General features: G+C 48.9%; 1 protein-coding gene across 1 annotated transcript; it reads right to left on the bottom strand.

Annotated features, from left to right (window-relative positions):
* Positions 1-1,622: 1,622 nt before the first annotated feature.
* Ptgs1 (prostaglandin-endoperoxide synthase 1) lies at positions 1,623-23,276 on the bottom strand. The gene is made up of 11 exons (XM_034496487.2): positions 23,148-23,276; positions 22,954-23,049; positions 16,985-17,101; positions 16,517-16,657; positions 16,212-16,355; positions 13,366-13,547; positions 13,196-13,279; positions 11,238-11,484; positions 8,777-9,063; positions 4,679-4,826; positions 1,623-2,917 (listed from the first exon to the last, which is right to left on the bottom strand). Exons 1-11 carry the CDS (start codon positions 23,152-23,154, stop codon positions 2,562-2,564), a joined length of 1,809 nt encoding a protein of 602 aa, XP_034352378.1. The 5' UTR covers positions 23,155-23,276; the 3' UTR covers positions 1,623-2,561.
* Between the last annotated feature and the right edge of the window lie 2,819 nt (positions 23,277-26,095).

Genomic DNA, 26,095 nt, shown 5'->3' with positions numbered 1-26,095 from the left:
AATTTACTCAGCAGGTTTTATCTATATATTTATTCATATATTTATGTTCATATATTATATTTATATACATAACAATAATTAAAGAAAAAAGGCCATGGATTTGAGGACAAGTGGGCACATGTGAATAGAAGGTTTTGGGAGAAAGTGAGGGAGGGGGAATGATGTAATTATATTTCAATTAAGTTTTTAAAAGACTGATATTATTAAGAAAAAGCCAGAAGTTCCAGGCCAACCTGGTTTACAAAGTGAGTTCCAGAATAGCCATGACTGTTACGTAGAGAAACCTTGTCTCAAAACAACAACAAAAAAGGAAGGAAAAGGAAGGAAGGAAGGAAGGGAGGGAGGGAGGGAGGGAGGGAGGGAGGGAGGGAGGAAGGAAGGAAGGAAAGGAGGGAGGGAGGGAGGGAGGGAGGGAGGGAGGGAGGGAGGGAGGGAGGAAAAAACAAAGGGCCAAAAATGGTCAAAGAATCAGGTATGGAACTGGGAAAAATAGATACTGGTAAGCAAGAAGACACAAGTGCTCTCTGGCCATGTGTGGCACCCAAAAGATTCTCATATGTTAGAAAGAGTTGAGAGATGGGATGCCAAGGATCACATTCTTTGTGTCCATCAGAGCCAGGGAAGAATGATGATAGGGCCCCTAACTAGCCAACTAGAAATAGTCTTTCTGGACTACAAGACAGTGGACCAACACTGAAGACCTCCAGGTGAAACCCAGTTCCCCTCCTTTCATGGCCAGTCTAGTCCCAAGACTGGTCCCAGTACTTGGCCCAAGAATAGAGCACAAAGGCCTTTCCTGATTTCTCACCTTAGCTGTCTGTCCTTGCTTCCTCATTGGCCATAGAACATTTGTAGCACAGTAAAGGTAGTCAGGCCAGGACTAGAGAGAAAGGGTGACAACTGCTGGATCTCCACTGTGGGATTTGTTGTCTAACCCCCCTCCCACTGAAATGCAAGCTTTGAAGAGCAGAAGCCACATCTATGTCTACTCACTGCTGTGTCTCCATCAAAGCACCCAGTACACAAGCAGCACTTGAACAAATAAGCACTGCTCATGAACACATAGCTAGCACATAAAGTGGAAGCAACCCCCAAGCCTCTGATGTTGACCAGAGAGGCAAGATTCGGGCTGGCACAATGCCAAACCAGGAGGGAGAGGAACTGGCTTCCAAGCCTGGTCCTGGGTCATGTGGGACTGGCACATCACTTGGCAATTCTAGAGTCCCATCTAGGGTTATACCAGCTACTTCACACTGTCATGATGACAATAAGTGAGAATTGGGTGTGCAAAGTTGGCTTAGAGTAGTGTGTTCTTCTTCCCAGCTGTCCACTCTCTACTATAAGAAGATTTCAACTTAATCGGCTAGCAGAAACTGGATGCTACATCTCTAGGGACTGAAAGTTAGGTAAACAGACTGACAAAGGCAGATTATGGCCCAAAGGGAAGGATGAAGAATCAAAGGTACAGTTTACATACAAGGGTAAGCTCCTGGGATGCCCTTGGAAAGTCTCATACTGAGCCTCTGGCACAGTATGTGGGTATGTATGTAGCCTGTGGGTGAGAGGAAAGCCTCATCCGTGTTCACTTGCAGATGAGACTTAAAGAGATAATAACAAGCAACTTTGAAAAGAGAATTTTATTAGCTTCATGAGAGACAGTTATCACAAGCAAAGACCCGGATGGGGATAGAACCTGGCGGTGGCTTCAGACCAAGATCACAGATGAGTCCACCTGTTCCCTCCACATCTTTGAAAAGAGTCTAAGTGTGGCTCCCAAGAACACCTTACTTACTGCCTTGCCCTTTGATACAGACACAGACTTGGGCAAGGCAATCCTCGCTGGACATTGGGTTCTTTTGTTCTGTGTCAATTTCACTGAACAGGAAAATGAACCAATTCCACATTCTAGACATTCAAGTCAGGAATGTTTTGGCCCATGTTATAGATCATTGACCAGGAACAGGACCTTCTGAGTCACCTGTCAGAAAGTCAACATTCTGAAGGGGCCTCCAGATTCTAGGGGAAAAATTAAGGACCCCATTAACTTTCAAGGGATTTTTTAAGGAGCTCTACATTCTAAAATTGTTTGTTTGTTGTTTGTTTGTTTGTTCTTTCGTTCGTTCGTTCGTTTTGAGAAAGAGTCTCACTATGCAGCCATGGCTGGCCTAGAACTCACTACATAATCCAGACTGGCCTCAAACTCACAGAGATCCAACTGCCTCTGCCTTCCAAGGGCTGGGATTAAGGTGTGTGCAACCACACCCTGCCCTACAATATAAAGTTTTAAGCCTATACTCCAAATCAACCAGAAATCTGACTTTCTGGGTTGCCAAGAAGGAGCCAAGTTCTGAGAAGCCAGACAAAACCACTCTTAACTTTCTTAGTTAACAAAGAATTCAGTAGCCTAACATGACAAAAATCACAATATTCTAGGCAAGGGTGAGATCCAAAGTTCCAGTGTCAGCATCAGGTCTCACAATGCCAAGCCAGGAAAGCCACATCAAGGACTGTCTTCCTCAGGAACAAAACTCCTCCCTCCAGAAGGCTGCTTCACTGCCCCCTCAGAGCTCAGTGGATCGTCTCACTAAGACAGACCCATCATCTCCAGGGTGATCTGGCACACGGAAGGAAACATAGGGGCAGGTCTTGGTGTTGAGGCAGACCAGTTTCTTCAGTGAGGCTGTGTTGACAAGGTTGAAGCCCATGTCACCACCGAATGTGCTGGGTTTCCAGTACTCTGGGGAACAGATGGGATTCCCTAGGAGGCCCTTGAGGGAAAAGGGAGCCCCTATTTCTATCATACTTTCCCCAAAGATGGAGTTGGGCTGGCACTTTTCCAGCAGCAGCCCAGGGTAGAACTCTAAGGCATCGATGTCACCATACAACTCCTCCAACTCGGCGGCCATCTCCTTCTCTCCTGTGGAGCAAGAGGATACAGTCACTCGAGATTTTGTTAGGATCGTTAGGATCAATCTGGAGATGGAAGCTTCTAGATTCAGCTTCTCTCTGAGGATGACAAAGACTACAAAAGAACAATTTGAGAAACTGGTAGAAATATCCTAAAATTTGACCCTGCCATCCTCAGGGAATAGTCAGGGAAGAATGAACAAATAGGCCCTTCAACCTGGACTATGTAGTGACAAAAGAGGACAGAGGTCTAGATCTGTCCCCAAATAGCTTGTGACCTCAAGCAACTCACACCATTCTCTGGACTTAATTCTTGGGCCATCGTAACATGAAGAAAACAGCCTGTCTTAATCCCCTCAAATAAGATCTCAAGGCCTTACCTATGTCCAGGCCCTATTACCCTAGAGTTGTGTGTGTGTGTGTGTGTGTGTGTGTGTATGCTCGTACGCACACGCACAAGCTCAAGTTCACACAGGTATTCAGAGCCAGTGTACTCTCTACTCCTCAGAACCCTTTTTCATGAGAGTCATCAAAACTATTGTTCCAGGACCACAGGGAGTTCATCTACTGATCCCAGGATCTGTTCCACACTGGGACAATTGCATGTCCATAGATAGTGGACACATGAGATGGAAGGAGAGACAGACATGAACTTCTCCATTTATTTCCTCAAACCCATCCCTCTGTGGGGTACAGGGGTCTGTCACACCAGTGGAGACAAGAGGGCTCTAACTCAACTGTCCAACATCTAGGGAAATTTGAGAAAAGAGAGAGGGAAGAAGAGAGAATAAGAGTTCTTTTAAGACCTATTTTATTTTTAATTATATTCTTCTCTGTGTGAGCATGAACATGTGAGTTAGACGCCTGTGGCAGCCAGGGGCATTGGATCCCATTAAGTGGAATTAAAAGCAATTGTGATCTTCCCAAGATAAGTGATGACACTCGAACTTGAACTCAGGTCCTCTGCAAGGGCAATCTGTATCCTTAACTGCTGAGCCATTTATCCAGTCCCCTGTATACAAATTTTTGATCATGATCTCCAGGAGAAACATTTGGGGTGGGGTGTGTGTGTGTGTGTGTGTGTGTGTGTGTGTGTGTGTATAAATGTGCATGAGTGTATGTGTATGTTTGTGTATGAGTGAATCTGTAGGTGTATGTGTGTATGTTTGTGTGTGAGAGAGTGTATGTGTGAATATGTATGCATGTATGTTTCTGTGTGAGTATGTGAATGAGTGTGTGTGTGTGTATGTGATTTTTTTTATTTTGTCTTGTTTTGTCAAGGGGGTTAAGCCAAGGACCTCTTGCATGCTGGGCAAGTTCTCAACCACTGACACACAGCTCCCCCCCCCCACCAACCAGACACTTTTATCATTTTTTCTAGTACTTAGGAACCACTAGACAGGATACAACCCAAGCTTTCAACATCTGAGATTATAGTGTAGTGACAACCTCTCTTTGCTACCTAGCATCTCCCAAGACACCACATCTATGACTATCCTCCCAGTTACCTACTTTTCTCATCTCTGCCCCTTGCCATACCTGAAGTGCCCCTCCCTCTATTTTCCACCTGAAAAATTCCTATTTATCCCTCATACTCACCTGGAAGGTGGTGTCTCTCACCCAGTAGGCCACTGTCACATTCACTGTCTTCCCAGACAATGCTTGGTCACAGCACTGGCCACCTGCATCATCCCAGTCTCTCTCCTTGTGATCTCCTTCACTTTCTGGACATGCCTCAAGGGCAGGGATGCCTGGGGATGCAGCTACCTACCTGTGAGCTCCTGGAAAGAGGTGTAGGGCTTCATGCCAAACCTCTTTCGGTATTCATTGAAGGGCTGTATGCGCATCTCTCGGGACTCTTTGATGACATCCTCAGCCACATGTAGAACATGGTAGTCAAAGTTTCTACCCCCACCAATCTGCAAGAGATTAGCATGCTGTCAGTCTGAGAGTCAGGCCAAACTCTTACACTGTCCCGTGTAAGGTCTAAGAGAAGAACTCCGGCTCCAGTTCTGTCTGAACCAGGACACAGAATGTGGTGTAGCCCAGTGATTGTGATGCCGCAGTCTGGCTTTCGCCCTACCCTGTTGTTGTCACTTAGAGGCCCACAGTGTCCCTGCTCCCTCAACACTGAAGTGTGCAGCGCTCCACTCTCCAGCAACGTGAACGCCTTGGAGTCACACCAACAGGTAGTGACATCTTTATTGAAAGAAAAAAAAAAAAAAAGTCCCTGTGAAAATGAAGACTTCAAATCTCCTGGGCCTGTTGACCAGCCTGCCTAGCTCACTAGGCAAGCTCCAGCCCAAGTAAGAAAGAGATCCTGTCTGAGAAACAAGGTGGTCAGCTCCTGAAGAGTGACACCCAAAACTGACCCCCCACACACATGCACGCGCACACACACACACACACACGCACACACACACGAGCCCATAAAAACTCATAATAACTATGGAGCATCTGTTTTAAGGAAGTTCTACTTCTCCTGAAATAATCATGTTAATGGTTGTGATGAAGATCTGTTTTGATAGAACAAATATAATTGAGCAGGAAAGAAAAACGTAGCCGAATTGAAATCATACGGCTCAGAGCAAAGCAAGCTTGAAACAGCGAGCAGACGGTGGTTCCAGACCCAGCTCTACCCATTCCAAGCTGTGCCGCTAGACTTGTGCCCCTCAAAGATGCACTGAAGTGCAACCTGCAGCACCCACAACGGAGGCCAAGGTTGAAAATAGTCTCGCCTTATTGGTGGCTTAGCTTTAGGTACTTTCTATCACCCACAGGCAACTATGATCTGATAATATTCAATGGAAAATTCCAGAAACAAACAATTCCCAAGTTTTAAATTGCATGCTATTCTGAGTAGCGTGATGAAATCTAATGAGGACTCTCTCAATCCTGCCCAGGATGTGAATCATCCCTCTGTCCAGCGTGTCTGTACTGCACAAGCTCCCTGGCTTGTCAATCACCAAGCATCTGTTAGCTATCAAATCAATGGTCCTGATAACTGAGGACTACGCCCAGGTAACCCTTCTGCAGTAGACTAAATATCATATACTCATGTCATTCATCACATCCAATGTCCTCACATAGACACAATGTCAACTCACATCATCCCAAGAGGGGTGAGTAGAATATACCACTGAGAGAGAAAGACCATATTACATACTTCATTACAGAAAATTGTTTTCCAATTATTACTGTGTTAATTTATAAGTTAATTTAACAAAATTTATAAATTAAACTTTACCACAGTTTGTATGCATAGTAATAAAAAGGATATATGTATAGTTTAGTACTCTACCATTTCAAATATCCATGGGGACGTAACCGTGTAACCCAGACTGGCCTAGAACTCATGGGGAAATAACCATGTAACCCAGACTGGCCTAGAACTCGCCATGGTAGTAGAATGACATTGAACTTCTGATCCTCTTCCTCCCACCTCCAGAATGCTGGGATTATAAGAGTGTGCCTCTGTACCCAGCCCAGTAGTCCCTTTTAAATGATACTAGAGACACAGAGAAGACACCATGTGACAAGGTAATGGAGGCATGTCACCATATGACAAGGTAATGGAATTGAGTGACCCTTCTACAAGCCAAAAAATACCAGAAACTGTGGGATCCCAGTGGGAAAGACATAGAACAGGTCCCCTGTTAGAGCCCCCAGAGAGTGTTAGCATGGCCCTGCTGCCACTTAACCGTGAGAGAATACTTCTTTATTACCTTAAGCCACCCACTCTGAGGCATTTTATTGGAAAACCCCAGCACACAAACACAAGGACAGACTAAGTTTATGCTCCCTCATATGCAAAAATAGGAAAAGTGAGAACATCCACCTGATATGGTTGTGGTAAAATAAAGGAGACAAAGAAACAAAACAGTGAGTGTCACAGTGGGGTCCCATGGCAACATCCGCAGAGAGTATCCATTCGTAATGACGGTTAGAGACAGCCCTGCTGTGTCCATCTCTGTTCCTTCTTACCATCCTGAGAGTCAACACCTGCTATCTTCTGGCAATTTCAAAACCCAAACCTTCCACATACTCCACAGACACATAGCCCCACACAAAGGCTACTATCTCTTCTCACCATACACACCCACGTTGCCACAGAGATCAGAGGGCAGAAACCTGCCAACAAGCTAATGCTAATTGCAGTCAAATTACCAGGAGGAAATCTAAATCAACTAGGTAACTCAGCCTCCTTACAGGGCTGAGAGACAAGGATGACAGAGACGCAGAGGACTGAAGATGAGAAAGAGGGGTCCAGAGAGCTGAGATGAAGAAAGGGGTGCTTCCAACTGCAGAGAAGGAGGGGTTTCAGAGGGGGTTAGCTAGGAATCCCAAGAAAATATATTTGTTTGTCAAGGTTACAACATAGGTGCTTTGACAAACAGAAACATCTTCCTTCCTTCTCACTGAGCAGGCTAGAGAGTCTGGTGCTTGGCTTCCTCTGAAGCAGATCTCTTTGGCCTATAGATGGCCACTTTCTCCCTGTGCCTGCATGTGGTTTTCTTCCTGGGTGAGACTGTCTTAATCTCCTTGTCTTACAAGGACATCAATCATATTGGATTAGGGCCCACCCCAGTTTCCTAGTTAGTCTTAAGTGTCTCTTTAAAGATATTTCCAAGAGAGAAAGGGGGGGGGGGGGGCAGGGGGGACATGGAGGCAGATGTTCACGTGTCTCCACCAGTCAAAGATAGTTGATATATCAAGGTTGGGTAGTGGGTTACACTGATTGAGCATTACCAAACTTATAAAGCCTTTGATTAACATTTTTTAAAAAACTGTATAAAAGCAAAAAGGGAAAGGGGGTATGGGATAGGGGTTTTCTAGGGAGGGGAAATGGAGAAAGGGGATGGCATCTGAAATGTAAATAAAATATCCAATAAAAGTTATGATCAAAAAAAAAGGAATGGGGGTTGCTGGGTGAGGGGAGGATCGGGCTAAGGGAATAAGATCTGAAATGTAAATATAATATCCAATAAAAAATTTTAAAAAGAAAAAAAGATATTTCCAAACGTTATTCTGAGGTCTTCAGGGTTAGGATGACTATTGAGCTGATAGGAGATGTGAGATTTTAAAAAGCATTTCAGGAAGGCACTTTAATATATATCAGCACATCTTAATAGGGCCCTCCTGCCCTTCAGAGGCTACGCCCCCTGACCCTCAGGCCTTCGCGCAGGCCGTCTTCTCCACATAGAACGGCATCATCCCGTATCGCCAGCACTGCTGCTCTCCATGGGAAATGCCTGCCCATCTTTGCCACCACCCTAACACTCAGCTCTGCTCACAGAGTTGACAGGGCACCATCGCTTTCCATAGTACAGTCCTCATCATGCTCTTAGAATTCTGAGGACAGTAGAAAGCACTTGTCATGTTCCCTTATACACAAGTACTCAAATGATGCTAGCTGTCACAGGACTGCACTCGCTCCCCAATGGTGGCCCTACTAGGAGGGCTTTGGAGCCTTTAGATGAGGCCCAGCTGAAGCAAGTGGACCACTAGAGAGCAGCCGCTGAGGGTTACAGCTCAGCCTCTGGGTCCTATCTCGTCGTCTCCTGCTCTGCTGTGATGTGAACAGCCTCTGCCTTGAGCTCCTGCTGCCCCACACAGACTGGGCCACTCTGCCATGGCCTCCTCGCTGAGACAGACTTCGATGCCCCTGAAACTGTGAGCCAAACCCTTCCTTCTTCAATTGGTTTCTGTCACTGTAACATTGAAAGCAACTGGTAAGACCTGGCACCGTCACCTACATGGGAGAATTCAGAAAGGGATATTTACAACCACCTGTGACCTGTGCTCATTCCACAGATGGAGAAACTGGGGTTTGCACCAGGTCTGATGCCTATGTTTCTCTGACGCTTACCCGGCCAGCCCTCTGTCGAGAGAAGGCATCCACCAGTGCCTCAACACCGTAGTCCACCAGCATAGACGTGTTAAATAAGAACTGCTCGTAGCTGTACTCTTGTGAGCCCACTTGAAAGGAGTCGGGCATGAGCGGATGCCAGTGATAGAGATGGTTGAATTCCATGGCGATGCGGTTGCGATACTGGAACTGGGCTCGGAACAGCAGCTCCGGGTCAAACTTGAGCTGCAGGAAGTAGCCACTCAAGTGCTGCACGTACTCCTCAATGATGATTTTGATGGTTTCCCCTGTGGAGGCAGGGAGGAGATAGGAAACCAGATCAGCAGAGCTGAATACATGGGAAATGACCAGCTCGTGAAAAGTGCTTGCTTTTGTCTCCTGGCCGGTGCTGGTGTTCACTGACTCCCCTTGGCCACTTCTGCTTTGTGTCCTTGTAAGGGGATGTGAAAATAGAACCTTCTCGAACTTGACAGAGAGACCCAGACAAGGTCATTGCTGCTCCAAAGGAAGGCCTTGGACCCAGGAAAAGAGTCATCCAAGAACTGGTTTCCAGGGGCTAGAGAGAGATGGCTAAGAGGCTTAAGAGCACTGACTGCTCTTCCCAGGGACCCAGGTTCAATTCCCAGCACCCACATGGTGGCTCACAACCATCTGTGACTCCAGTTCAAGTGAACCTGATGCATTCTTCTGAGCTCCATGGGCACCAGTCGTGAACATGGTGCACAGATATACATGAAGACCATAATATCAAAATATCGAAAATAAATTAAAAGATTAAAAAGAAAAAAACATTTTCCCAACCCTGATGTAGCCTCCCTCCTACAGACCATGACAAGGGTCTGGAGAAGAAATGAATGGTAGTACAACCCTGTGAACCCAGAACTTGGGGGCGTAGGAGGTGCTGAGGCAGAAGGGTTGCAAAGTTGATGCCAGGATAGCCTAAATGAAAAGACTTTGCCTCAAAAAAAAATTTAAGCTGAGGAAATCTTAAAGATATAAGAGCACAGTGTTGCGTTAGTAAGGTATGTCATTACACTGGAGCCCTCAGTGAGGGATGAGGGCTCCAGGGAGCTCATCTGACAGCAGCTGCAGCCAAAGAAAGCCACCCAGCTGGGGAGCCTGGCCCTAAGCATTTGTTTAAATATATTTCTTGTGTGCTAATATATATGTCAGAATCTCATGGGCAGGGGTTTCCCTTTAATCCCTTAGGAAGCAGCTATACACAAAGCAAAATGCCAAGAAAGAAGTAAGTTTAAACATTCCGGGACAATATAAAAACTGGCCAGCTGGATAGTTAGAGGAAACTGTTATCTGGACCAATCAGCCAACAGATAAACTGGCTTTTCAGTAAACCGACCTGGAGTCACCGTCACCGGACTGGCAGTTAGCAGAATTGGGCTCAAATCCTAGCTTCTCAGTATGTAGGCGTCTGAGCTTCAGTCAGTTACTTGTCTCACCAAAGCTCGCTTTCCTTGACTGTAAACTGTAGGCTCTACTAATCGCCATGGGATTTCCATATGACCATGTATCAGGTCGTGTGAGGAGTGGACAACAGAGGCATTTATGCTGTTGGCACAGGACTGGCAACCTCAGCTGTGTCAACATGGGTTGGCTGAAGTCCTAACTCTGATAACAGTGTCCTCACACAGCAGGGTGCCGAGCAACCTCTAGCCACAGACCTGGCCTCTCTGCTAAAGGTCTGTGAGATACAGACTTCAGAAGAATCAGCCTGTCTACTCTAGGACTATTCTTATCCCCAATGCCCGACTCTTCCAGAAGCTGGTAAATTAGGCTCTATAATTGGAACCAGCCATACCCAGTTGTGCCCAGAGGTAGTGACTCAGACAAGGACAGCATGGTCTAGACAGAGGTGTCAGGGTCCAGGCAGGAAACCATCTGACATTTTAGGTTATGGACCCACCCCCGTAAGAGACACAAAAATATCTTGTCCCTGAGTCACCTAGAATCTACCAAATTCCACAAAGTCTGATAGACTGAGAGAGAGAGAAACTGGGGGTGTTCCCTCAGGGTGGGGGTAAGCTGGGGTTGGATACTGGTGTGCTGAGGACTTTAGTGCCAAACTGGGCACAGCACAAGGGGGAAACAAATTGGGAGTTGAGGTGGCCAATCAATTGCACTCAGAGCCTTCTTTCCTCCAGGTCTCATAGGAAGTCTTTCTATCAACACTTGTAGGAACTGAAGCCACGGCCTGGAGGCCTGAGGTCTTAGCCACCAGCGACTGGCTGTACCTCTCACCAATGTGACCATGTTAGCTAATTCTCTCTCTCTCTCTTTTTTTTTTTTCTTTCTGCTTTTTACTATTAAGTTGCTTGTATTTTAGTTGTTTTGCTGAGTATGGATAGTCAAACCTGGCTTGGGCTCAGGCTGTGACTCCCCAGGTTCAGTAACAACAGCGTCCTAACCTGCCCACCTCCCTGCTTCTCGGGGCACACATGCTCACCTATAAGGATGAGGCGGGTGGTCTGGAAGAGCTGCTCGTCATCCCACGTGGGATGCTCCTCCTTCAGCAGATCGCACACGCGGTTATGCTCGCGCAGCCAGATCGTGGAGAGGAGCATCAGCCCCGGGAGCAACCCAAACACCTCCTGGCCCACGGCCATCTGCTTTTCGGGCGGGACACCTGGTGGGTAGCGCATCAACACGGACGCCTGTTCCACGGAAGGTGGGTACACCTCTCCGTTCAGCACCTGTGGGATGAGGCCGCCTGGCAACCTGACTCCAGCCCTCCACCAAGATCGGTCGGTCGTGGAGCTCTCCACAGCCGGTTCCTATGTTCTGGCTTTACTACCTCAGCCTGCTGCCCTAAGCAGACTCTTGCCTTTACCTCTTGGGTACACAGCAATCAGTATACCGAGAAAGAGAGGGAGGGAGGAAGGGAGGGCAGGAGGGAGGGAGGGAGGGGGGAGGGCGGGAGAGAGAGGGAGAGAGAGAGAGAGAGAGAGAGAGAGAGAGAGAGAGAGAGAGAGAGAGAGAGAGAGAGAGAGAGAGAACATGCCCCTACAGAGGTATCTGGTATCACCCACAGTAGCTCCCCTCCTCTCACTCAGACACGTCTTACAAATCCCTGGATCCTCCTGCCTCCAAGCCTTCTCACAGCTGAACCCCCTGGGAAGCAACAAGATGACCATGGCCCGCACTTGGCTTCCTCGATTCCCTTGCAACTCTTAACTTCCTGGAGGAGCAGTCCCAGCCTCCAGGCCTTCTCTAATGGTACCAACTAGTTGGTGGCAGTTACAAGAATAATCAGGTAGGTGGTGGTTTCTTCATCCATTCATGAAATACACACACTGGCAAGCTATGTGCAAGTGCCATTCTCCACTCTGAAGACGCCCCAGTGAATTTTCCTTCAGTTCTTTCAGGTTTCCAGAATCCAGTGTGGGAGCCACTAGCCACCTGTGGCCCCAAGACTCCAACTCTGACTAGACTGAAGAACTCTATTTCATGTAGTTTAGATTTTACTTGACTGTGTTTTAAATTTTCCTTTTTAAGGTTTATTTTTGTATGTGCATAAATACAAGCGCTCTTAACCTCTGACTCATTTCTCCAGCCTTTTAATTTTAAATTTTTAAAGCTGATGTTTCAGCTATTGAGTATATGAGTCTACTTATTCAATTACAAAATTTGTGACATCTAGAGAGAGAGCTACTTCCAATGAAAACCTTTTAAATTTTTATTACATTTATTTATTTATTTATGTGAGCAGAGGCAAGAGCACCCTGGTATCAAAGCAAACCTGTAGAGGTCAGAGTGTGACTTGCAGGAATCAGTTCTCTCCCAGGGATCAAACGCTAGTTGTCAGGCTTGGTGGCAAGTGCCTTTTCCCAACTCAGCCATCTTACCAGCCCAAGTAAAGTATATTATTAAAATCCATCTTATCTGTTTTTTTTTTTAATTTTGTTACTGAAGCCACTAGGAAATTTGGATCACATATGAGGCTCACGCTACTGTTGGACAGCTCTGGTTTACACAATAAATCTTGCTACAGACTGTATGTGACAGTCATGTATGTGACCCCTGAGGCACTGTGGTTCACCCGCATCCTGACAGTCACGTACATGATCTGTTGGACTGTGGTTTGCCTGTACCCTGGCATTCCTTATAATGCGAGCCCCGATGGACTCTGGTTTCTTGATGGCAGGGCCTGCGGCTAAGATGGACAGTGCTCAGTCACGTGTACAGGTTCCATCATGGTACCTACCCAGGAAGTGGAACAGCTAAGGAAATGAAAGCATCCCCAGGAGGCCATGGAAATCCATCTCCTTCTTCATTTGCTGTGTGGACTCCTCTTAGCCTTTACTCTCTACCCCCCTGAGCACCACCAACTCACCTACCCAGCCATCTTTATAAGAGAGAACAAGGGAGACCCTTCCCACTGTCCCATCCCCAAGCCAGCACTACCTGGTACTTAAGCTTCCCATCCTTGAAGAGCCGCAGGTGATACTGCCGTTCCAGATTATCTCCATAAATGTGGCCCAGGTCTACCTGAGGTCAGAGAAAGGTCCAGTCCTGTCACATGGATCCTGATGTCAGCCTACATGTGGCACCTAAGGACCCCCCTGCATGCTCACCCCGTGGCCTAAGGCCTTGGTAAAGCCAGGACCCATCTTTCCAGAGGTCTTGAAGAACTGGTGGGTGAAGTGTTGTGCAAAGAAGGCAAACATGATGTTGGTCCCCTGCGGGGCAGGAATGAACTCCCTTCTCAGCAGCAGCCGTTGAGCCAGAAGCTGAACATCCGGTAACTGCTTCTTTCCTGGTTGGGGAGGTGGGAAAGAGCAGGTCTTCCTAGGTCATCCTTGTACCTTCCTGCCCTGGGGATCACTGGGCTCCTCCTCAGAGCCAGTCCTCCCTCTCCACAGGTAATCTGTAACCTGCTCTACCAAAAGAAAGGCCTTGAAGTATTTGCCAAGGAAACGGCCTGGTATTTGGAATTCATTTTTAAATCCCCTACAGGTGTGCATCCGTAATCCCAGCACGGAGGAGGCTGAGGCAAGGACATCTCTAGTTAAAGGCCTGCCTGGGTTACATAAAGAGACTGTATAATCATAACAAGAAGGAGCCAGTGAGATGACTCAGCAGATAAAAGCACCTGGCACAGAGACCTGACCACCTGAGCTCAAGCCCCCAAACCTACACTAAGGTGATAGGAAAAAAAATCAACTCCACAAATCAACTCCAGAAGGTCTTCTGGCCTAAACACACACACACACACACACACACACACACACACACACACAAACGTACACACATATTAATAATTTATTAATTTTAAATTTTAAAGACTCCACTAGAAAATGAAAAGTGAGCTGGGCAGTGGTGGCAGCACGCCTTTAATCCCAGCACTTGGGAGGCAGAGGCAGGTGGATTTCTGAGTTCAAGGCCAGCCTGGTCTACAGAGTGAGTTCCAGGACAGCCAAGGCTATACAGAGAAACCCTGTCTCGAAAAACCAAAAGAAAAAAGAAAAAAAAAAAAAGAAAAAGAAAGAAAAAAGAAAATGAAAAGTGGAGTGGTATGGTGTTATGGAACACAGATTTGATCCCAGCACTCAGGAGGCGAGGCAGGCAGACCTCTGTGAGTTCAAGACCAGCCTGGTGTGCATGAAGTTCCAAACCACCTAGGTTTTCATAATGAGATCAAAAAGTGGGGCGGGGCTAGATGAAGTAAGGCTGGGTAAACGTGGGTAGTGCTGAAACTAGAACATGATTCTCCATCCCTTTCTCTCAACTTCTCTGTGAATTTTTCTGTTTTCCCACAATAAAACAACAACAGCAACAAAGAGTTGGGGTCTGGGGAGATGGATCAGTGGTTAAAAGCACTGGCAGCTTTTCCAGAGGACAAAAAGCTATTCAGCTATTTGTTGGTTCCCAGCGCCTTCATGGCAGCTCATAACTAACTATCCCTAACTCCAGATCCAGGGAATCTAATGCCGTCTTCTGGCTTCTGTAGGCCCCATGTACACATAGTGCAAGAAATATAGGCAAAACACTCATACACATAAAATTAAAATAAATCTACTTTTTAAATTAAATATCATAGATCCCATTGCCCTGGGGCAAAATAATTTGTATTTACAACTGGCAGTGCTATTTGTTAACTGTGTGAGCTGAGATAAGCCACCTCCCCTATGAACCTCACTGTCTTCATCTATAAAACAGGGTGACGGTATTCGACACAGTACACCCGAGGAACAGTGTGAGAGGATGTAAGCCCAACAGGGAACAGGTGCATGGTCTTTCTCAGATCTGTGCTGTCTTGCTCTTATACCACAAACACAGCTATGAGCAGCTGCACAACTGTGGCTGTGTCCTGGTAAAACTTCAGTTACAAAATCAGCTATAATTTACCGACTGTAAACAATGTCAGCCTGTCTACTCTAGGGTAAAGACAAGTCATCATGAAGCAGGAGTCTGCAGAGACATTACAAAGTAAAAGGTCTTCCTTAACTATGTCCATGTTGCCTACTGTGCTCGCAGAAAGAGGCAAGAGGACTTCTTGCATCCTGGTAATGGCGTCCCTTCACCATACCACATGTGAATTTCTATGTTGAAGACTCAGGGTCAATAGATGTAGATTAACATGGTCTACTGGACTCCTTGGACAGGAGTCACCTCGGAAGAAAGCAGAGGGAACATTGTCTACTTTACACTTTAGTACCATCATTGGGAAGGATTGAGTCCTGCAGAGTCGGAGGAATCAGATATCTCGGTGGCGCTGGCCATTCTCGGGGAATAGTAGGTAATGGTGTGAATGAAAACCGTCAGTCTAGCATCCTGGAAACCCAAGCAGGGATATCAGTACACAGCTAAGCTTCAGGCTGTGCAACACAAGGCTGTACGAGACTTGTGTCCAACAGCGACACCATGTGGCAGCAGATGAAGCAACAGTGCGCTTCCCTATCTATGGTGAATATGGTTGGTTCTGAACTGGGTAACCACAAAGGTCTCTTAACAGTTGGGACAGAGTGAAAAGGAGGCCCAGAGGCCAAACGGGTCTTGGGTAACTGAGGAAAGCAAAAGGGACACTTTGTTCCCAGCCTGGGTAGAAACTGGAAACTGTAGCAATAAAGCATGAGGCTGAGTGGTGCTTTACTGTAGCACCCAGAACAGGGAACTCTACTCCTTCCTTCTTCCATTTCAGCTTCAAGTTACCCCCCAACAGAAGCCCCTTCATCAGCAGACAAGGATGAAGTAGACAGTCACCCTGGGGTACCATGAGAACCATAGTCAGCCTCTGCCTCTGACTTTCTTTGTCATCTTAGGCAAGACCCTTAGTTGCCTTTTCTGCCTTTTCTTGGTTCTAGACATGCTGTCTTGCCTTGCTCTACCCATCTATGAAATGGGTCAGTAATGGCTTTTCCGCCTGCTTTGCCTGAAGAGGAGAACTCAAGCCAGTTCCTTCCCACAGTCCCTTCCTTACCTTTTGTTCCCATGGGTGTAGGGCAGTCTTTGGGTACAGAAGGTAGAATTCGGGTATAGTAGCTCACATTGGAGAAGGACTCCCAGCTGATGTAGTCATGTGCTGAGTTGTAGGTTGGAGGGCTGGGGATAAGGTTGGACCGCACTGCAGAACAAAAATAATGATGACAGGCTGCTCCCACCTCAGTTACACCCCACTTCCCTGCCTCCTCCCATGCTGGACCTTGCTTTATCTGGCAGTTTCTCCACCCACTGCTTTTAACAAATGCCAGGTTCCCCAGATTAGAGGGGCAGCCCCACACGCACCTGTGAGTACCAGGCGCATGAGTACTTCTCGGATGAAGGTGGCATTCACAAACTCCCAGAGCCAGTACCCGTGTGTCAGCAAGAAATGGGTGAACGAGGGGCTGGGCCGCAGGGAATTCCGAAGCCAGGTCCAGATCTCAGCTGCAGGGATGGTGGGAGCCACTGAGTCCATCCCTTCTGGCAAGTCCTGAGCTACCCATGGTAAGAGGATAGGGACCAAGCAGGAATCTATAGGAAGTACCCTTAGGAGTGACACATGAAAGAGCCTGGGCCCAGAATAGGACAAGGGACAGGGAGCATGAAGAACTACCACAGGGTGGGAATGGACCAAGAAAAGAACTCACAGAGAGCTTGGATCAAAGCCAGACAAGAAGGAAAAAGAAGCCATGGCCAGAGAAGAAGGCAGGCATGGGGATACAGAGAAGATCTCAGAAAGCGGGAGAGATAGGGGCTGGAAGCCTTGCTCACGGATGGTACAGTTGGGGCCAGAGTAGCCCGTGCGAGTACAGTCACATTGGTAATGGTCGAGGCCGAAGCGGACACAGACACCCTGGTTCTGGCACGGAAAGTAACAGCAGGGATTGACTGTGGGGGAGAAACAGGTATTAGAGACACCCTCAAGTAGCCTCCTGACCTGACCTGCCCCACTCCTACCATAGACGGAAACCCCACCCTCTGCTCTGGACCTCCAGCCTAGCTCATGCTAGGGACCCAAGGGAAAGTTCTCGATCCCTCCCTGCTACCACTAAAGTGGTCAGGAAAAGAGTCCAGAGCCAAGCTGGTGGTACCGAGGCTAGGAAACAGCTGATAAGACAATGTGCTGTGGGCCCCACTTCCTGCCTTGGCAGAGCCTAGTAGCAAGGCTGTGTTTGTGGGCTTCAGAAAGACAAGGCTATAAGAAGGTTTCTACCAGAGGAGCACCCAGGTTGTAAGCACCTAGATATTAGAAACACAAGATCTGCCTCGCCTTCCGTTTCTGCAGAAGGGGGGGGGGGTGGGAGGAGGGGACATCAGGCTTCATTATGCCCACTTTGCAGATGAGAAAAATAAAGCCAGAAAACATCACCAGGAAATGGTCATATAGGGTCAACTGTCCATCACTTCACTTCCTCTCCGCCCCTCCTCCCCAGACTCAGCAATCAATTCCAGGAAAGAGGTTTTGCAGAACCAAGGATAAAGTACAAGAGACCAGGAGGGGGACCCCAAGATCTCAGCTGCCCTGAAAATTGGAGACTTGACCTAAGTGGAGTCGGGGGTCTATACTCTAAGATCTTGAGGAAGTCAAGCACAGAGAAATCACAAGAAGCCTGACTGGAAAGAAATCTCCTGAGACAGCTGGGCATGATGAGCTCTGCATGCACGCCCCTTCCTCCCTACTCCTACCTCATAGAACCCCCAACAAAAAAGTCCCTGCCTGTGTCTAAGCCCCATCCTTCTGACTGCCACCCTCTTTGTATATCTCTGTGACCTCAGAAACTCTTCAGCAAACAAGTTGAAGAGTCACAGGATTCATCCAGGTTCAGCCCTGCCTTCATGCCTGCTCAGTCAGGGAAACTGAGGCTTGGGGAGAGATAGAGGCCTAGCCAAAAGCAGAGCAAAGCCTAGCAGACCCAGGACTCCTAGCTCCTGGCAGGAGGCACCTTGCTTTGGCTCTCACAGAAATGTCAAGATCTTTTTCTGGGCATAGAGCCAAACAGCATGGGGAACTTTGACGCTGTGTGTGAGTGATGATAAGGGTCAGGAGGGTGGCAAGAAGTCGGGGCAGCCTGGCATGAACTGGCCGGTCATCAAGGAGGCCAGCATCGAAAGGCCTGAGCTGCAGCAGAGCCTGGCCCTGCAGCCTGTGTTCTCACCTCATAGCAAAGGTTTTCTGCAATACAGCACCCTCCCTTCTGCCTCCAGGGGCCTCCAGATGCCCTTAGAACCACCATAACCACATGCACACCAGCAGACATCATAAGGACCGTGCATGCAAATGGTTTTGCTTAAGCCCTGGTGACTTTGAACAACCCCACAATGACATTTTGGTGATCTCTGGCAGAAGTATAGAAGAGAGAGGCCAGAGGGAAGAAAAGCCTTTCCAAGCTGCACAGGCAGATCTGGCAAGCAAAACCCAGGGATGAGACTTGCCAGGACCCCAGAGATCCACATCCCCAAATATCCCCCAGCTAGTCACAGTCCCAGAAAGATCAAAGGGTCCCAGATCCACTTTCAGCCTGCCAGGTTTGGGACTCCTCTGATCATCTGTTGGTCAAGCTCTGCTCATCGGCTGTGAGTCTAGCCACGCCCACCTCCCACTCTGGCCTAGGGCTCTCTCTTACCAATGATACACTCTTACTACTCAAAAAGCAGAGATGGAAGGAAGGGACTCCAGTCTCCTATTTCTACCTCAGCAGAAGTCTCAAGGGGTCTTGAATCCCAAATGAGCTAGAGTAATCCTCCCTCAACCCCACCTTTACCTAGACTACAATTCCCCTTCACACATCTTCCAGCCTTCCCCCCAAGGAATCCTGCTCTGCCCTTTGCCCAAGGCTCTCCAAGTTCTCTGTTCTCCACCCTGAGGGAAGGCCACACCTTCCCAGACGTTCATCTCCCTGTAGGGCTGGGCTAACAGCTTGGGCTTGGCCCACCAGCTCTCAGGGAACCGCTAGTGACTGAAGCTTAACAAATGTATGTGGAACTAATAAAATGGCGTGATGAGACAAGCCATCTCCTGCTGGCCAGAGAGAAGCTTTCCACCCTCTCAGCAGCCCCTGAGGCTAGCTGTGAGGCCTCCTGACATCACCAGGGATTCATGCCCTGCCCCAATCCAAAAGAGGGCCCTCCCTCCCAACCAAATTGTGGCCAGCTTTCCCTCCCTCCTCCCCACTCTCTTTCCATAAACAACCAGCTGCCCCAGGACAGGAAAAGTCCTTTTGGGCAGGGACAACAACCACTGGAGCTCCCGGATATGAAAGTGTGTGGAGAGGAGACCGGGTGCCAATGTCCATGCTAACTGTGCCCCCGCCCAGACTGAAGAAAATGGGGCTGTCACTGAATGAACATCTCCAGGGTGTATTTGTTGTCCAGCACCCAGCAGGAAGACAGGCGAGCCTCCCATTGCACAAGGAGGAAGTCTAGACTCAGAGAAGGCAAGAGGCTTACACGCAAGCCCCATAGCTTCCAGGCTGCAGAACCAAAATTTGAACCTCCTTCCCTCTCCCTGCTCGACTCATCCTGGGATGGCTGGGACTGGATTTAGGGGATGGATACAACAGTATCTAAAGATGCTGCTGTTTCTTCAAGGTGGACTGTGAACAAGGTGAATGTGAGAGCCTGGTGCCTCAGCCTCCTGCCATAAGCAGACCTCCAGCCATTCAACAGGAAAGTTGTCCTTTCAGCCTGACCCCACTTCTGCATGATCCCCATGCCAACCCACTCCTCTACCCAGCAGAGGTGATCTCTCTACAGAGACCACCCATCTTTCTTGAAGGAACCAAGGAGCTGTCAGAGGAGAGCACTAGGAGGTACAGGCACACAGTCTAATTTACTTCCAGTGACCCACACTCAAGCACAAGTCAGCTACCAAGGGAGAGTAGAGGAAAGATGAACTCAGAAGTGACGCTGTCCCTGGCCATATGTGTGAACAAGTGCCTTCCACACTTAGGGCCTTGTTTTCCTGTCTGTTCCATAAGCAGGTGGAGCAGGTACCCCACACTGTCTGTCCTCTAGAGGAAGCCAAGCCGTGCCTCTAAACTTTTCCCATCATTCCCCTAAGCTCAGCACAGAACTCTGCAACCATTCCCCACTGAGTTCCAGGTACTTGTGAAGCAGAGCGATGGACTGCCACCATGGTGCCTGCAAAACACACAGACCTAAAGGCCAAAGCAGCCAACCCACATTCCCACAGATAACCGCTGACCAAGATGTCCCGGCTCTAAAACCCATCCACAGATTTGAGTAAGATGTCCTCCAGCCCAAAAGTTCGGGATCTGGACTCACAGCCAAGCAGGGCATGGAACAGGTACAGGGAACACCAAGTTTTCCAGGCTGTGTGGACAACATCAGGCAGAAAAGGCTGCACCCAAATCCCCTAAGAATAATATTTACAGAAGCTCAAGGGAGCTGGCGTCAAAGAGAAGAGCAAGCTTGAGTAGCCAGGCCTGGGTCCTCCCCACACCATGCCTGTAGGCAGATCCAGGACAGACACCTCCATGGCAGGCCCAAGTAGCCGCCTGTAGCAGGAAAGTAAGGCCCTCCAGGTACACAGACCTACGTAGCTGGGGCTGGAGATAGGAGCAGCCAAGAAAGATGCAGGGAGGCTTTGGGCTGTGTTCAAGTCTAACCCCACGTGCAGGAGTCAGCCTAGCCTCCGGCTTCTAAGCCTGGCTCCCAGCTCTACTTACCAGGTCATGCCCTCTCCCTGGGCACATAAATGGGCTGGGCATGATGGTGCACACTTATTTAATCCCAGCACTAGGGAGACAGAGGCAAGTAGAGCTCTGTGAGTTCAAGACTGTCCTGTTCTACATAGTAAGTTCCAGGACAGCCAGGGCTACAATGAGAGACCCTGTTACACACACACACACACACACACACACACACACACGCACTGGAAGGCAAGCATTTGAACACTGTAGATCCCCTACACAGTCTTGAGCTCAAATGGAATGCTATCTCTCCCCCACTGAGAGGCAGAAGCCATCTTCCTTCAAAGTAGCCTGCAGACCCCAACTTGCCATGATTCCTCACATGGGCAACACCCCCTCTTTGACATCCTTATACTTCTCTCATCCTTAGCCACAGCCCTCACCATCCTATGTAACAGTCTGCTGGTGCCTCTCTTCACCATCAGACTGTGGACTCCAGCATCACTCTGGACACCTACATCACTTCACATCAGACTGTGACCTCCATGTCACCAGGCCCCAGCCAAAAGCTCGCAGAGAAGCCCTTGGAATGCAAAACAGAAAAATTCTACTACAGTCCATGCAATATGACTATGGCAGAGGGGACGCCGTGGCTCTGGTCAGGCACAGCTTGGGCAACCAGATCATGCCTACTCCCTGGCTAAAGGGAAGACACCAAGCCAAACCCAGGGTCTGGAAGGGATGAGCTTGAACACTTGTGGATTTCCTGGTCGAGCTTTGTGCTCCAAGCTGGGCACTACCCTGTTCCCTAAAAAAAGTCCCAGCAAGGAAGACAGGTGCATGAACACTGAGTCCTCATGGAGTGGAGGTAGAGGGTAATGGGGTCAGATGAGAGCTGGGCTCATCCTGAAACTGAAAGCCGGCATGACCAGCATGACCCTGGCTCTGCGGAGTCTCCAACAAGTAGCCCCACTTCCTCAGCCTCTCAAAGTTCTGATCTATAAAATGGATCTAACCTGTCAAGGCTGCCAAAGAAAAAGCACCAAAGAAAAAGGCACACACAGCTAATCTTGGTGAACTGCCACGGCTGGGTCAGAAATGCTTCCATTCCAAAACCCAGACTGTCTCCGTTCTAGTACAGGTGTCCCCTGTTCTTCTTACTCGAACCCCCTCCTCCAGGAAGCCTGCTGTGATTCTCAGTCCACTCTGTCCTCTGAGCTCCAAGGCCCTGTAGCATCTAGCAGCAAACCAGGACTCCTACTCCCTCCCTTTTCCCCACTGCCAACCTTTTCTTGGCCCCATTTTATAGATGAGCATCCAAACTGGAGAAAGAGGAAGGAAAGGTGTTGCGGGGGGAGGGGCAGAGGAAGAGAATATGGGGCAAGAGTAAATTGTTTTTCTTTCCTAGAACCTGGTTCTGCCCTGAGGGAGAGAAACGGAATTGCAAAACTGACTTCTCCAGAACCACTGCATGTATTGGGAGTGTCTGGATTAGGATGGTCCTGAGTTCAAACCCTGAGCCCACTATGCATTACGTGACTTGGGGCTGTTATCTCACCTACTGAGCCCCCCCCCCCCCGTTTCCTCATCACTGTGTCCACTTCCCCATTCCCAGGATAGCTGGTGTCTCCCCACCCCAGTATCTACCATTGGGGAGATAGGTTCGGCGTTAAGATCGACTCCCCAAAAGTTAGAGGCTAAAGAAAGGGAACTCACTGTCCAGCCTGCTTTCCCTTTGGCGTCTGCCTCTTCCTCCCCAAGGAGCCCCCACAGGAAACCGCCGAGTTCTGGGGGGCGGGGAGGTGGTGTACCAAGGCTGCTTGGAAAGTCGGACCACAGAACAGGTGAGAAGTTAAAGAACCGGTCTCTGCTGCTCCTGCCGGCTCGGGATCTCAGTCGGTTGTGTGCCAGAGAGATCCCAGGTAGGTCCTAGCCATTCTCCAGGGACCCCATCCCATAAACTCAACACTCTACTCCTTGGCACCGCAAGCAGGAAGGGGAATTAGGGGGTCCCTATGGAAGGGAGAAAGGGGAGATGGACCAAGCCCACAACTTGGGATTTTCACGGCCATCCAGGAGGCCACCTACCTGGTGAGGGCACCCCAGGATCCGCGAGCAGGACCAGGGGTGGCGGCGGCAGCAGCAGGAGCAGCAGCAAGGGAAACTGGAGCGAGAGACTCCTTCCTGCAGAGGGAAGAGAGAGTTGAGCCTGGCGTTCAAGGCTCCGCCTGTAGGCCACCGAATTCCGGGGCATGTGGGGGCACCACTGGGGTCGGACTCACGACTCATGACTCTGGGAGTGGATGGATGTGCAACGCCAACGCTGGCTCCTCGGGTGCAACTCCAGCACTGCCCCAGCACTGGCGGGTGCCTTCCCACCCATCCCACGGCTCCACCCCCACTCCTCCCTCCAGTTGTCACCTCCGACCGGCCGACCGCAGACTTCCTCTGCTCCAGCCTTAGCGAAGTATTAATTACTACATGGTGACCCCTCGGACCGTCACTTAGGATCCTTGAGGTGCAAGACCTTTTTACAGTGTCAGAAATGCATCCATTTGGTATATAGTAAAGTGAGGTTCTCTGAGGGTGGGGCACGAAGGAGAACAAGGCTTGAGGGCAGAACAAATGGTGGAAGCAGCTGATTGAACCGTAGCTTGTTTGCAGAGGCTGAGGAGAAAGGAGGTGAGAAGCCATGCAGTCCAGGCCAGCCTGCACACCGGGTCCTGCATGGAAAACACTACTGCCACTTCTGCAAGAAAACAGGAGGGCTTCCTTCCCGTTCCTGGGATCTGCCTGCTGAACCATTCTCTCCTTGGTCAGACATGAGGAGCTGTAATTTACATTCTGAATATGAACACTAGCTGGCTCACCTTAGATGAGGTACATGCTAGTCCTTGCTGGCCCTCAGTGTACTTGTTTATCAAATGGACATATAAAACCACCCTAGACAGTGGAGGATACCCAGGGGTCTCCCACCTGCTCAGAGGAGAAGGGTAGGGGAGAGTGGGGGAAGGATTATGGGAGGGGGTAACCAGGAGGGGGCAGTGAGTGGGATGTTAAAGTGAATAAGTAAAAAATAAAATTAAGTTTAAAAATAAATTAAACTTTTAAAAAGATACCTATAAAGTAGGTATCAAAAAAATATATGTGGCACAAGGCAATTTTGTTTACTGATAGGTAAGGTGAAGGGAATTGTTTTAAAAGAAAAATATAACACTTGTATATATTATCCTTATACAAAATAAAATTAATGAGACATTAAAAACACACACACGCACCCTAGGCAAATACACAGATCTCATGTGCAGTGGCTACTCTGTGGTCAGAGAACCTTTTTCAAAGTTGCCCTAACTTAGATTCCAGGGCTGGCCAAATGCCACCCTTCAGCTGGATGGCCGCTTGCCAGCCTTATAGGATCTAAGCATTTGGTTTGTTGGCTCTTTTTCACAGCTGGGGAAACTGAGCCTAGGAGCAGAGAGTAGGAGCAAAGTCATAGTATCTCCTGGTCCTTTTCCTTTCGAGCTCTCTCCCTCAATTTTCCCAGCACGCCCAGCTGTCCTCTGCCCACACCCAGAGGCATGGCTTGGTGGAAGGGCCCATTCATCCTTGGGCTGGCTCTCAGGTATCTCTGGGCTCAGAAAAGGAACACCAACAGGTGGGAAAGGTGGGGCCTGCTGGGATGCCCCTCCTGCTTCCAAACCAAAGCTCTTCCCATACTCTAATGGGACAAAAGCCAACTGCTCTAGGGAGACAGAGCAAGCCAGGACAGACCAGGGGAGGAACTGGGTTCCTGAGATACTGAGACCAGCTTCAGCTTCTCCACACCCCCAGATTTAGGGCCCCTCTGGTAACCAGCCAGCTGGGCAAGGAGGCGTGGGTTAAGTGGTTGTCAGCAAAATAATGAGATCCTGAAGGAAAGCTGAGGTTCTGTTCCCCCAGAGGACAGGGGGCCTTCTGGTGATCAAGAAATTAAAGAAGAGCTGGCGTGTGTTTCATCCTCCACCCCCTGCCCTGCCCTCACCCTGGGCCTGGACCCAGGGAGTCACCACACCTGTAGCTCACTCCCAGACCTCTGTCCTGTAGTGAAAACAATAAACCATGGCTCAACCATGGCCCTGGAGGGAGGAGGCTTAGCCTGGGAATCAAGAAAATTGAGTTCAAGTCTCCTTTCTTCACTAGGACCATAGAGAAGCCCTTAGGGCCTACTTCCCGTTTGAACACCTGGATAATCAGACCGAGTGGGGAGCGAGGTCAGGTCCCACGCCAATAGAGAGCAAATTAGCCCTTGCTGTAACCACACTCCGCAGCCCATCATGCCATCACAAGATGGATGCAGTAAAGGGGGGATGCAATGGGAGTGTGCAGTTGATGAAAGGTGGGTGCACTGGAGAAGCCAGAGGCCAAGAGACCAGCCAGGGTGCTAATACAGGCCTCCAGGGACCAAGCCTAACCAAGCAGGTGGAGCAGAGGAAGAAGTAGACAAGGGACATGGTGGCTGAGATGCCAGCTCTTGACCAGTTGACCTGGAGTATGGGTAGAGAGGCGGAGAACAGTTAGATGCTGGCTGCTGCTAGGGATGACACTCAGGGTCAGACAGTGACCAGCACTCAGGAGGCAGAGGCAGGAGGATTTCTGAGTTCGAAGCCAGCCTGGTCTACAGAGTGAGTTCCAGGATAGCCAGGGCTACACTCAAAGAAAGAGTCCAACATGCAGATGAAGCCTCAGGTTTGGGGAACATCCTTGTTCTGCTAGAAGGCTCACAACCCAGGGCCACCTTTCCCTGCTCTCCTGGTCCAGAGCCAATGTCCTGAATGTGGACCCTGTAGAGGGCAGCCAATCCTCCAGTTGTTGAGATTGTCTCTTCTACTCCAGGTCATGTGACGCATCATTTTTTCTTCTCTCCTACAGAAAGTTCTGTCCCCGCCTCCACATCAAGGTGGTGCTAGATCAAAATTGTTCCTCCCTTCCCCTTGAGTTGTCGCTGTTGTGGTCACTCTGGCTTCCTTAAACCCAAGCACAGGGTCCGGCTGACTGAAAATGTCACAAGAGGCTGGTTGCTTGTGTGGAATAAACACTGTTGTGAACAATCCAGGAAAGGGGTTGCAGAGATGGCAGGGCAGTTACGAGCACTTGCTGCTCTTGCAGAAGACTTGGGTATCCAGCACCTACACAGTGGCTCACAACTGCCTCTAACTCAAGTCCCAGGGGAGCTGACACCCTCTTCTGTCCT

The sequence above is a fragment of the Arvicanthis niloticus genome, chromosome 2, assembly GCF_011762505.2.
Source record: "Arvicanthis niloticus isolate mArvNil1 chromosome 2, mArvNil1.pat.X, whole genome shotgun sequence".
NCBI classification, from domain to species: domain Eukaryota; kingdom Metazoa; phylum Chordata; class Mammalia; order Rodentia; family Muridae; genus Arvicanthis; species Arvicanthis niloticus.
This window is presented reverse-complemented; position numbering and strand designations above follow the sequence as displayed.

Bases quoted from the DNA above. Each gene is read 5' to 3' on its own strand.
- Ptgs1 (XM_034496487.2), bottom strand. The intron at 13,280-13,365 runs GTGAGCATGCAG...CTCTGACCTCAG, and splicing joins CCAAGGCCTTAGGCCACGGG to GTAGACCTGGGCCACATTTA. The intron at 4,827-8,776 runs GTAAGCGTCAGA...AATCTCTTGCAG, and splicing joins CTCGACAGAGGGCTGGCCGG to ATTGGTGGGGGTAGAAACTT.